The following is a 13,572-nucleotide window of genomic DNA, read 5'->3' on the forward strand; positions in this document are numbered from 1 at the left end:
GAGTGTGTGAAGGAATGGAAAATCGTTGCGTGACATTTGTCATGAAACAAGGCCAAATGACCAACACTATGAAGAACTGCACTAATTCGATGGGATGCCCAGCATCGAGCCCAGGCAATGGTAAGTAAAACCATAATATAAACCCTCTGCACTACGTCACTTGGCAATGCAATCCTACAACTGTTAAGAATCAAAACTGGCCGTAGGTAAACCAGTTGGCTATTTACAAGTGCGGCCCAGAACCAGGGACTACCTGGAACAAATTCAACGAGTGGTCAGAACGGGTCTCGAATCCGGCACCTCAAGGCAAGCGTCTTAACCCACTTCCTCCAATGATTTTTTAACTCGCCACAATGAAATGCAAATTACATGGACAAATGGGTTGATGGGTTGAAAACACTGTCAGCGATAGATCCACTTACTTTATGCAATGCATCAAAACTGCCCCTTCTATTACCACGTTATGCCTCCGACAGACCACCTCTAAGATTTGGGGTGCGTTCGATTGACCCTATTCTGGAATAAGAATACGTGGAGTAATGATTTAAAATGGTATATCTGGCGTTTTGAAGCAACAAGAATAATTAAGATATGTCTAATATAGCATTTTAGCAGGTGTTTGACAATTTGAAATTGAATCTCCGTAAAAATGAAGGATTTCAAACTTCTATTCCATGTTTTCCTATACCGTCAATTGAAGGCACTCTTAGTCAAATTCCGTTTTATCGGGGCCACTTATGGTAATCAGAAATTTGAAACAATTAGTAGCTATCAAAATAGACCGCCACAGAGACTGTGCGTATTTCGGAACCAGCCAAAGGTCGTTACTCTTGGTGCTGACAGAAAGAATCGCGGCCTCTGGGGACGAGAATGAACGAAGCCCTGGTGGCGTTGGTTTCTGCTTGGATAGGAGACAGGTTACAGAACTACGTTTTGTCGACTTTTTTTCATCAATTTTTTAAATTTTGTTCCCGTAGTTTACCAAATTCACGCCAGAAACCCAATCTGTCAGAATCCCACAAGAACGCTCCCATTGAGCGTCTTGCACTATTCTTTCCTGAATGGAAATAAATACTGTAACTGTTTAGTTGTATTTATTATTATATGGCTTGTGTTTGTAGCCGATATAACGCGCGCTCTGATTGGCTAATTGTGACTGAATTGTAGGGCCTTATTCTCCCGTAATGCCCACGGGCCGATTACGGGCTTGCAAAAACAAAGCAAAAGGTAATTAGAAAGCCATATAATAAACTACTTACTAACCGAGCTAGCTCGAGCCGTGCTGGGGAATATTGGCCCTCGGTCGTTTTTGTACGGACCTCGCTGCGCTCGGTTCGCACTGCCACGACCTCGGACCAATATTCCCCAGACAAGTACAGCCCTCGCACTCGGTTAGTAAGAAGTTATTATTGAACAGTACACTATCAAAATTTGCAAACAGTGGTTTAGAACTGATACCGTATGTGTTTTTCGGGTAAACGTTATCATCGCTAGTAATGCAGGACACTCGTGTGGCAAATCGTAGCTCACGTAAAATCTGAAACATTTTAAATTGCAGTTTGTTTTATAATGGGACTCTCACCGCCAAACTGCACATTCACGTGCTGTGAGGGAGATTTATGCAACGGCGCTGGTGGCAGCTCCACACCACCACCAACAGACGGCGTAGCAGAATTCACAGTAACATTCAGCGTCGTAATCCTCAGTGTATTGATAGCGAAAGTTATCTAACTTTTGTTGTTCTCCCGGTTAAATAATTTCAGTTTTGCTTTTGGAATATCTTTGTTATGTTAGAGACAAAAAAATAATAAATAGAAATTGATTTGAATTTTGACAGCACTTGGTCGATTTCATTTCCAGGGTCTCTCGTTCCCAAGTTAGTGATACACAAGAACCTGGTTTCTTCTTGCGCGATGAGCGCAAGTTAGTTGCACAAATGCAGTAGCGTTTGATCATTAGGGCGGTTTTCAAATGAGTGTCGTAAAGCCAAAGCCAAAGTAATCACTTTGGCCAATCAAAAAGGACGTAGACAATCCAGTAAACCAATCAAAAGTAATTACACGTAGCCGACACAAAGCGCGGGAAAATGTGCACGCGCGAGCCACAATTGATTTTGGTTAACTTCTGATTGGTTGAAAAAATGGCGCGAGAACTTTGAACCAATCACTGAGTGAAGTAACGCAAAACCAATGCAATTCGCTAATTACTTTCGACACTAAATTGAAGACCGCTCTACTTTCTTCTGTTGGGACAAAAATACTAATAACAAGCAAACATCAGATCTGCGTGTATTGATTTTGCTTCCTGGGCATCGGGCTGCCATGCGGAAAGTTGTGAGTTCGACTCCGGCCGGACCAGCGTTTGAACGATTTACGAGTCCTAAGCTCCTCGTGGGGTAAATAAACTATGACTATAATTATGACTATTATTGCACAAGCCAGAAGCAAGCTTAAGTTGTGAAGAGTTCGTATAAATATTTCTTTCGTGTGGGACTCGGTGGAGTCGTATGGTTTCCGAAGCTGTGCGTGAACACCGCATTCTCCTTTTGACACTTACAAAATTGTCTAATTATCCAAAGTCTATTTTGTCCTCTCTGCTTCACTATCAAGCTGAATATTGATATTTCGAAAATCGCCTATTTAACAAAAATCCATGTTTTCGTTTCAAAGGCCGGATAACCAAACCCGTGAATTTGGTTGCCCTGACAAATCCTTGGTTGGCCATTAGGAAACCCCCTAAGATTGAATGCATGCCGTGTTGAGATACAGTCGAACCTCCACAAACGAACGGACAGCTCCTGTAAGCGGACACCAAACCGCGGTCCCGGCGATTTCTCCTCTAAAACACTACATATTTAACCTCGCGTAAGCGGACGTCTCTCGTAAGTGGAGACGCACATCTATTCAGGGTCCACAGGGTCTAACATTTCCTCCTGTAGGCGCATAGTAAACAATTTCAAGAAAATTTCTAACGAAATGGGTTCGATTTTAATGGTTTAAGCGTACGCTGTCCCAGACAAAACATAGTCATTTCGATTACAATTAGCTTTTTTTTTATTACAGTACATCAAAGTTTTTCTTTTTAAACTTTTCTTCAAGCCAGTCGTAGGTGCGCGCATAGTAAACTATATCAACAAAATTATAACGAAATTGGTTCGATTTTAATGGTTTAATCGTACACTGTTCCGGACAAAACATAGTCACTTCGATTACAATTATCTGATTAGAGTGTAATGTGAAGTGCTTGTTTATGCCCCATATGAACCATGTGAGCGTTAGCCCTACTAATGGAAATGGGCCCACACAAGGACAGAGAAAAACTCTGACCAGGGTGGGGATTGAACCCACGACCTTCGTATTAGATCACCGCTGCTCTACCGACTGAGCTACAAGGTCAGACGGGAGCAGGCCGTGGGAACCGAAGATGTTAAAGTCAGGGCAATGAACATGTACAAGTTCAAGGAAGGATTATGTCTTTGCAAACGTTGGCCGCGAAGCACTATATTTGAACAGACTTATCTGATTAGAGTGTAATGTGAAGTGCTAGTTTTCTACCCCATATGGACCATGCAACAATTAGATTTTTACAATTAGCAATTAATACATCAAAGTTTTCCTTTTTAAACTTTTCTTCAAGCCATATATCGTATCATATCATATATCTTTATTTACCCTCGGATTTTAGAGTAGCTTGGTGTAGCTAATATCTCCGAGCATTTACCCTCCCAACCATGATACACCACAAAGTTTTTCTTTTTAAACTTTTCTTCAAGCCAGTCGCACGAAAATTTGTCTCCTTGAAATTTTAACTCGCAAGGCAATTCCACACCAGCGCCTCTCACAGTTCATTCGCTTTCCCGTAATAAGAACATTTGCAGAGTTAGACGCAGGCTTCAGGAATTTCGTCACCCAATGTCAAACATATTCTAACGAACAAATGGCATCTTATACAAAACGATCCCTTGCTAAGAGAAATCTTTTAAAACCCTCCCTTAATTTCATATAGAAAAGAGAGGTCTTTGAAGATGTACTTGTCAGAGCAAAAATCTGAGGCCTTTGAATTCCCTATCTTGACCAATAAGGGTCGTGTTTGGCCTGTCTATACCTTGAAACACAATAACAAGTTGTCTTCATTGAGAGTTTCAAAAGACTTGTTGTCGAGTATTATATGCCCTCTATTGCACTTTTTTTTTCAACTTCCCATAAGCGGACACTTAAGCCTGGTTTCCATATGATCTGCAACGGTCTGCGATCGGTCTGTGACACGGTCGTAATGTTCGGGAAAAGCCTGGTTTTCATATGATCTGCGACGAGCGGGAGCTGTCTGCGTCGGTCGTAGACCATCGTACACACCACAAGTAAATGCTTCCATTTAAATCTGAAGCGATCGCAGACAAGGGTACCACTAATCCTCTGCAAAGCGAGGAGAAAAAGGCGCGCAATCTCTTCAAGTCTGATTGGACGTGTTTCAAGGCGAACAATAGTGCGTCCCATGGACACAGATCATCTCAGACACACGTTTCCAATAAAAATTGTCTTAGTCGGAAGCGTCGTAACGGTCGGGAAAGTAGAACTAGATTCAACTTTCACGATCATCCAGACCGCCGCAGACGCCGGAGGCTAATGTTTCCATATGTCTGCGACGTGACGCAGACCGATCGCAGACTGTTGCAGATCATATGGAAACTTGGCTAAAGTAGAACTAGATTCAACGATCATTACGACCGTGCCGCAGACCGATCGCAGAGCGATCGCAGACCGTTGCAGATCATATGAAAACCAGGCTTTTCCCGACCATTACGACCGTGACGCAGACCGATCGCAGACCGTTGCAGATGATATGGAAACCAGGCTTAACCCTTGGTCCCGAGGGTGTCCACTCACGGGAGGTTAGACTGTATCCAAAAACTCTTAGTGTGCACCTGTGGCTGTTCGCGGAAGTCAGGATTTAAGTTGGCAATGGCGTCTGCGACCCACATGTTTTACATTTTCCTATTTGACAATGTTTGGCGAAAGCTTCAGTTATTCAAAACACGGGAAAATGCTCAGCTGCGGCAAATTAATTATTAACTTCACAGTACTATTTGACATTTGACAAATAAGTCGGGCGTTCCTCATGATTAAATAATTTTAACATTTTTGCTGGGTTGTCTGTAGTTGTTTTTCCTCAGACAACCACAGGCTCCCATACAAACTGTGTGAGAAAACATTGATAACATTGTACTCCTACAACTCAATAAATGTATTTTTACGTGAGGTGCTGTTTGTGGTCATCCTTGTGGCTGAAAACGACAAATTTTAAAACAATTTGAAGGATTTCGCGTTCGATGTTTACCTGAGCGCACCAACAGAAGGCAAGGGAGGAAAGCTCGATTTCGGGCCGGTCCAGCGCCGAGACGATTTCAACCGACAAATTCTCATCATACCGTCAGGTTTCAAACCGCGTATCAGACAAGCTGAAAGCCGAAGGTTTCGTCTCATACCATTATGTTGTGAATATCTCCAAACTCGAAACGCTAGATCTCAAATAATATCGACACACCCAGCAATCGAAGCACGGACGAACCGCAGCTACACTTTCGTGGTTGTTTCTGATTGGAGCATCCCATCCCACGGGGGCAACTCTCAGTTGTCATCCAATCAGAAACAACCAGCCTGCACAGTTTGATAAAATAATATGAAAGGTTTGTATGGGCTCCCTGTGGGACAACCAGGCTTTATTTAGTAACTGGTCACCCCGTAAACTTAGAAAATTAAACAAGGCTTACCCGTAAGGTGAAGTTTGATTGGAATTCTATGAGTCATTGGTCAGAAACGTAGGAGTCACGTGAGATAGAGCGCGCGAAACCAGAGCTTGCAGTCTTTAAAGAAGAGATTGCGAATTGCCACACAAGGTTATAAAAGTTTATTAATTTTGAAGACCCCTAATTACAAAGAAATATTAATTACGTACACAACTCGCATTTAGCACAGGTTCATCGAGGCGAGTTGTACCTACATAACGTGAAGTCAGGCGGGTGAACACTCACTTATAATGAGGTTAGAGGGCGAGGACGTGACTCCTACGTTCCTGACCAACGACTTATAGAATTCCAAACAAACTTCACCTTACAGGTAAGCCTTGTTTAATTTTCTAGTTCTATTTCGTCATTGGTCTACGTCACTACGAAGTCACGTGAGACTTTAAATAAGTGTGGCAATGAAACAATTGTACGCCAAAATATAACATTTTATTGAGAAAAACTATGGGATACAAATTGTTCCCCAAATTCTCACTACAACTTAAGGGCCTGTTGTAAAACGTCCGAAAAGTAGACTCTTTTGCCCATCCTGCAGCCTTCATTACAGTGTACAACGACTTGTTGTTAGCATATGCTGCTGATGTAGATGTAGAATGAGTACTGTGTGTTCCATCAACAGATACATTTATACCTGATCTTGACAGAAAAGTTTTAGCCATTTACTATCCGAGTCCTTGTGAATTGGTTTAAATGGTTTAACATTAGCATAACGGTCTAAGCCACAACTGATTCTCACCATTATGTCCACCTTCTGAAGCTAAAAGAGCCATTGTTTAATTAAGGCATCTTACAACACATAAGGCACTATCTGGAGAGTAGGTTTTAAAAACTAGTGGTTCCTGGTGCTTTCCAGGTTTAGATGTTTTCAGTAACGTGGATATCTGAAACAATACATGATCATCACTCGTATTCATATAATTGTAAGGCTGTGAATTGTCTGACAAACGTGCCAAGAAAGTGACATTGTTAACAATATCACATTTCAGGGTAACGGGTCCTAGAGACTCGTTATCACCCTGTGATTTTATGCATTATAGCACATCATCAATGTTCCATATCGTTCTTAATAATGAGGCAATGTGGCCTTGACTCGAATAAACCTTTTAAGAATCTTGTTACTAGAGGATGACGGCCAAATGAGTGTCCTTCTGGTAGGAAAACCACAGTGGAGAGAGCACTCCTTTGCAGTGTTAATTGTACTATAAGAACATCCATCCTTGTACAGTGTATAAAGAAAATCAATTGATACCATCTGCTACAGTAGCCAAAACGGGGTTAACTTTCCACCCCGACAAGTGGCATATAAGGAGCTGGAGTTGTTTGTGAAGTGGATGCAGTATTTCTGCATGCGCTGGTAAAAAACAATATTTGAGCCTTCCATGGCCGGTAACGATAGTGGAAAAATCAATTAACATGGACATAAGATATGGCCACCAAGTTTGGGTTGGCCGGTTGGGAACAACTAGTATGCCAGTTGCTTCATCACAGTATATATTATGGAAGGCTCTTTGAATAATACAGAAAGGTGGAAATGGGTAAAAGGCTCCAGGATCAGGTCTACATGAGACATATTTCTCAACCTGAAAATTTTTAAGTCTAGAGGCAAACAGATGGATATTAGTCTAATTCCAAATCAGTTCATTACATCCATGTAGAGAGACCTATCAAGACACCTCTGTTTCCTTCCTTGATAACCGGCATTCTTTACATGATCAGCTTCAGTATTTGATTTCCCAGGAATCCAAACTTTGCGCTGGATACACCATTCCCATATCTCCTTAACTAGCTATAGCTTACTGTTTGCAAAGAAATGACAGGTGCAACAGCTGTAGTGTTATCAACCATGAGGTTAATATGCTTCCCTGACAGCTGGTCAGGAAATTACTTTAATGCAAACAGGGCAGCAAGTATTTCCAAATAATTAATATCATGCTGAGCTTCTTCTGAAGTCCACTTTCCCCCTGTTGAGAGACCATCAACACATGCTCCCCAAACAATCAGAGATGCATCTGTGGTCACTGTTAACGTTACTGTAGGTTGCCTCCATGGTTAATTACATTCTATGCCCTTGGGAGAGACTTATCCACCAGTTTTTGTCTGACATGGCCTCAAAGCTAAAGAACAAGAAGGCTTAAGAACATATACATAAGGTAAAATAAGCACTCCCAGCAGTTAGCGACAGCTATTCGAGGCGAGCAGTAGTTTTAACGAATATTCCCTTTGCTAACTTTCAAAGCTAGGAATTTCTCCATTTCAAGTGTTCTAGAATGCAGAGGCCCATATATAACCCAGGAAACTGGAAGGACTGCCGCTACTTCCGTTAGTGCATGGGTGCAGGGTTTTAATAGTTGTAGACAAGCATCATTTAACTTTTGAGCCCCATATGGAATTAGTGTGATGGTCATGTGGTTTGAATTTAAGATAAACCCTAGGAATACAATTTCCTGGGTAGGGATTAGAACAGATTTTCCTAGGTTTACAACAAATCCAAGTCTATCTAAAAGAAACAATGTTCCTACAACATTGTTGACGCAGCCATTACAGTCATCTGCTGGAAGCCAAGTATCATCTTGATATGCGACTGAGACATGACCTTGTTGTCTTACATGTAGGTGTGAAAACACAGGCGTGAGCAATTTGGTAAATTTTCTTGGACATGGTGCCAAGCCATTAGGAAAAACGTTTATACAACTGCCCCTTCCAGCAAAATGTCAGATATTTGTTATAAAATGGATGCACGAGGATGAAAACAATATCTCCTTCCTTTACATTTCTTGCTGAGGTATGCCACTTCTTTCTTACAATTAAACTTTGGAAGTAATCAGTAGTCCATTTCTTCCAGAATCTATTAATTAGTCCTTGTACAAATTCGAATCTGTGACGTAGATTTGAGGTTTCCTAAATGGTCCACTTGGTATTCTGGGACTTGATCTTCCAAGTAGTAAGTCATTTGGGCATAGATAACTTCCATAATCTGGCGACGTAAGATGACGACCTATTGGTCTTTCATTTACCAAATTGGCAACTTCAAAACAAACTGTTTGTAATTCTGAAAATGTTAGAATGTTGTCGCCGATCGTCAGTTTTAATGTTCGTTTAATTGCGTCTGCAGGAGTAAAATTTCCACAGAAATCCTTCCAGCACACCAAATGCTTCCAACTCCTTTTGATTCCAACTCTTTGTTACATTCAAGAGCTCACTGCTTGAAGCTACAAATTGAGGGCCATTATCCTAGACTAGTAGAGCTTCGACGGATATCCTCGTAAAGATACAAATCTTCTCAGTACCATAAGAAATTTCCGGCTCTGTGGAATCAGATGCGATATCTATGTATACAGCTCTGGACGCTAGACAGTTGAGTTTTGCCAAAAGTTCGCTTTTTCAATCATCTCGGATCTTAAACGGTCCGAATAAATGGATGGCGATAGAGTTCCACGGAGGGGCTGGCTTTAAGAGCGCTCTTCTGGATGTTGCCCCATTATTTGTTCACTTGGTTTCTTTTCTATCTTTCTACCTGTAATGCACTGAGACTTTATTGACTTAACCAGCTTGTGAAGTTTAACGATCCAATATTTAGCGCGAACCTTGCGTGCTGTTGCCCATACTCCAAGATGTCCAATGCCGTGTACATATTCAGTGTAGAGGCGAGAAAAGTGATGACTGTACGGCAGTAATATAATTTCGCACTTATTATAGCTCATTTCAACCCAGTTCTGTACGCGATGACCAACAACATATATACCATGGACATAAACGTTTGTATCCTCCTTTCTTGATGTCATTTTCCATTTCGATTTGCGCTTCCACGTCATACTGTAGATTAAAGGTGCTACGACATTTTTAAATGTTACTTTGGGTTTTATTTTATACATTGCTAAAATTCTTGCGGTAACTTTGAGCAATTGCTTATAATTAGAATACTTGTAGCGAGATTGTAGTCTTGGAATATCATGACCAAGTCGTGCTCATTTTTTCGCAACCTAGTTGTTGAAATCTTTTCCTTTTTATCGATTGTCAATAATTTCATAATTTGATCAACTGAGGACTTAAACATTGTTTCTAAGGATGCCTTTTTCTTGTTCAATTCATCAAATTTTATACGCATGTCTTCTTCCTTTATTTTGAGGAGATTCTCGCTCACACACCTATTGTATATCGATGATGTCTCTGTGTATATTTCTTGTAGTTCATTAATCCATGCCTCTTCTTTTTCATATGCGTCATCATCGTCCAGTAGTATAGTATAAAGGTCATGCTTACCTTCAACGGTTTGCCATGCATCGGTAAAAAAAAAACCTCTTTGAATTTACTTTTAACGTTTTCGATACTCTGCTTCTTCGCTATAGCACTGTAGAAGTCATTCTTTTTCTCGTGAATTTTATCTTGGCTGTACGTCGAATCTTCAGGGCGTTCTCTGTCATCTTGTTGCTCCTAACCAATCTTGCTATGGTTTCAATGGATTTCGAGTGTATTGATGAGACGGTACGACCAAGGTTTCAAACGTTTACTGTCATAACCTTATCGGAGTCTTTACAACTGGTTACTCGAGACGTTGAGATGACAAGTTCTCAGATAGTTCGAAATCTGGAGAAGTAATCGTGGTACCTAATATTAGAGATTGTTGCTTGAATTCAACTGAAACATAATCAAAAATAGTTACCCATTGGTCCGTCCAATAGTCGTCATACAATAGTAAAAATTCGTGTCGTAATGTCTGACATTATTAATTATACAGATTATCGATTCTTATTTAAGCGATACACCCTCATCATCTTCCCTCAAAAGGGCGTCTTCGTTGTTTTCCATATAGGCTTCCATACGGTAGAAAAAAAAAACCGAAAATATATTCGTAATTCAAAACCTTGACTTGAAGCTCTGAAAAACGACGCTCAACTGCAAGCTCTGGTTTCGCGCGCTCGATCTCACGTGACTTCATAGTGACGCAGACCAATGACGAAATAGAATTTCTGGTCGTCTCGGACGACCGCCAATTTCAAACTCTGATAAAATAACATCACTGTAAAGAAACCTTTTATTCTCCTCTTTGTCTGGTGCAGTTGTATTTTTTATGAGCGATGCTACCTTGAGCCTCAACCGTACTCTGTCAACAGTCTGCAAAATAAAATAAATAAAAATTAGGAAAATATTTACCTCACTGCTGAAAAAAATATAAGTTGAGTTTATAGTGTTTGGATATATTGAGGCCATAAGGACAGAACCAAACTTATCAACCTGGGGAGCAACCCACATGATGATTCAAATAATGACAACGATGATTGTGAGAATTACAAATCAACCTATTCAACAACTCACTGTTCCCTTTCAAAAATGAAAAATTCTTGTACTAACACTTTTAAGGGACGTGGCCTTGACATTTTCTTCTGGTTTCTTAGCTGTATCTTCACCCTCTGCATCTCCACCCTCTACATCTCCATCCTTAGAAAGTCCTGCCGTTACTTTATTCACATTGAGCACATGCTTAACACTCTAAAAGTTAATCATGATGCAAGTAAATGTTCTGATCAACACATGGCCTTGCTAATCTCTTGATTCTCTATAACTAGCAAAAGCCAAAAAAAATGGCACTAATAAAGTCATTATCATTATTCATGGCTAATTTCATTGACTTGGTCATCACAGAAACCTAATCCAAAGGAAAGTTAAATAAAATTCCACAGCAATAATTATTATTATCTTCATATTTCTCAAAATTAATATGAATTTCATTAGCAATGCAACAAATAATAGTAATGATGATATTGATAATAATAATTACAATTTATTAAAAATCACAATCTCACACCTGCAGGTTATTACAATGTATTAACAATATACTAATTACAAAACTATAAAAAACTCTAAAACTATCAAAACCTCTCTAAAAATATATTTATAAATGTATTAGTGAATGGAATGTATTGTATTAAAGCAAAACACAAGCAGACACATTAAGTTGTATATTTTACCAACAAATGGCATTAATTAAAGAAACCACCGTGGTATGATTTGTTTATTGATTTATTTACCCATTTATTTATTCCCTTTATTTCATAATTATAAAACAATGGAAATGCAACTGTCATGTAAGGATGGTCTCGACTCAGAGTCACAGACACCATACGAGAAACATCATCAGTGTACATATATCTGATTTTGTAAAAGAGTTGTAAGAAAATAAGCTTACATACAAGCTTGCATGTTAAAGGCGGAAATAAACTAATACCATAGCTATATGTCGGTGGAAAGAACAATAGAGAAAAAGTCTTTTGGGAATTTGATTCTATGAGGTACATTTTTCTATTGTTTTGGCACCAACATGGCCGTCTTATCACGTGAGTGCAATCAAAGAATACCTACAAGCCTACTTATATGATCGATGAGGCCCTGACAGGGTAAATTCCGACAAGCGACATGGCCCAAAAAGTAGCGACAGCACATAAAATGAAATTCCGACAAAAGACATCCTTTCCCAGCAAAATTCCGACAGCGACGTCAGGGCCGAGAATGAGCCGATTATTAAAACCCCGACACGAGTGATTTTAAAATTCAGACAAGCCAGAGCCTCATCGATGCAGGATGCCTCGCGTTTATTTGTCCTTAAAACTAAAAAAACCCTAACTCCCTGCTTTAAAACACAAACTTGTTTCTGCAAGACACACTGATAATAGATCACAAAACCGTACACCCCGGGCGTGCACCCATGTTTAGCTAGATTTACTCTGACTACAGCCTGATTAAATTTGGACATACCTTCTTGAATTTTGCATTCATTGTCAGGGCAACAGAGAGTTGTTTCCCATAAATTTCTATAGGCACCTAAAAGAAAGATTGTGAGCTTCGGGTAGTGAACGGTTGCTATGTTAGCAATTATCACACAGTTTTGAAGAAAGATCCAAAACGGAAGCTTTTACCTGTCACAAATCATAAAAACTGAAAATGAAGCTGAATTGTCTGTGACCCAAAATTTTGCATATGGCGCTTTGCGAGGCGTCAGCACAATCGTCCAATCATTTCACAGATAACGTCAAGTAATTGAGCTTGAATTGTATACTCTAGCACACATTCGCATTTAAGGTCTGACGACGAACACGTCATCTCCAAATATAACTTTGCTTTATCTGAAGTCTTAATTCCATCAAGTTCACGTCCTAGTATCTCTGCCACTTTTCATCCACGACGCCTCTTAGGCCATATCGACTGATTCGTGAGTAGTAAGACTAGAATAAAATAGTTTACACTTGTGGGGCACTAGGCTCAACTTTGACTATATTTTGTAGGCTTGTCCTTCCCTTAGCACTTGACCGCTCATCATAAAAAAATCACTTTTACACTTCAGTTTTTACTGAAAATGACAAAGATCCCTTCTGCAAGATTGCCTCTGCCATTGTATGATCCAATGAAACACCACGGTTAGTTTTTCTCATTTCCATTACATACGGCAATTTCGGGCTATTTTGTAGTTTTAACCCGAAATTGCCTCGCATCCACGTTAGATTACATTGAATGCCAATGAGAAAAACTAACCTTGAAAAGGGCTATTCCATTCAAGTTTCAATTAATGTCTATATGTCGATATATGAGCCTTAATCAACGTCACTTGGCAACAAAAATACCTTTCTCAAAGCTTCAAAAGCGCTTAACCCGCATACCCGAGTGTTTGGTGAAGACATATGCAGTGATTATAAATGATCTGATCCGGGTCAATATGGAAAACAAACTTGTCCTTCCTCAACCCCGCATGGATTACTTAAAGAGGAACTTTTCATTCAGTG

At 40.0% G+C, this 13,572-nt stretch overlaps 2 protein-coding genes across 2 annotated transcripts in view; one reads left to right on the forward strand and one right to left on the reverse strand.

Moving 5' to 3' along the window:
* The window catches only part of LOC138020010 (uncharacterized), a 5,566-nt gene extending 3,738 nt beyond the window's left edge, over positions 1-1,828 (forward strand). Inside the window, exons 2-3 of the mRNA XM_068866996.1 lie at positions 1-120; positions 1,559-1,828. The exon at positions 1-120 is cut by the window's left edge and continues 69 nt beyond it. Of these exons, the coding sequence (XP_068723097.1) occupies positions 1-120; positions 1,559-1,731 (293 nt within the window). The 3' untranslated portion in view covers positions 1,732-1,828. The remainder of the gene's footprint in view (positions 121-1,558) is intronic.
* LOC138021563 (cation channel sperm-associated protein 4-like) overlaps positions 1-12,789 on the reverse strand; it is a 54,865-nt gene extending 42,076 nt beyond the window's left edge. The window contains exons 1-4 of the mRNA XM_068868464.1: positions 12,712-12,789; positions 12,551-12,616; positions 11,150-11,287; positions 10,830-10,912 (exon numbers count right to left, since the gene is read on the reverse strand). Coding sequence (XP_068724565.1) covers positions 10,830-10,912; positions 11,150-11,287; positions 12,551-12,571 — 242 coding nt within the window. The 5' untranslated portion in view covers positions 12,572-12,616; positions 12,712-12,789. The remainder of the gene's footprint in view (positions 1-10,829; positions 10,913-11,149; positions 11,288-12,550; positions 12,617-12,711) is intronic.
* Between the last annotated feature and the right edge of the window lie 783 nt (positions 12,790-13,572).

This window comes from Montipora capricornis, chromosome 10 (genome assembly GCF_036669925.1).
Source record: "Montipora capricornis isolate CH-2021 chromosome 10, ASM3666992v2, whole genome shotgun sequence".
Taxonomy (NCBI): domain Eukaryota; kingdom Metazoa; phylum Cnidaria; class Anthozoa; order Scleractinia; family Acroporidae; genus Montipora; species Montipora capricornis.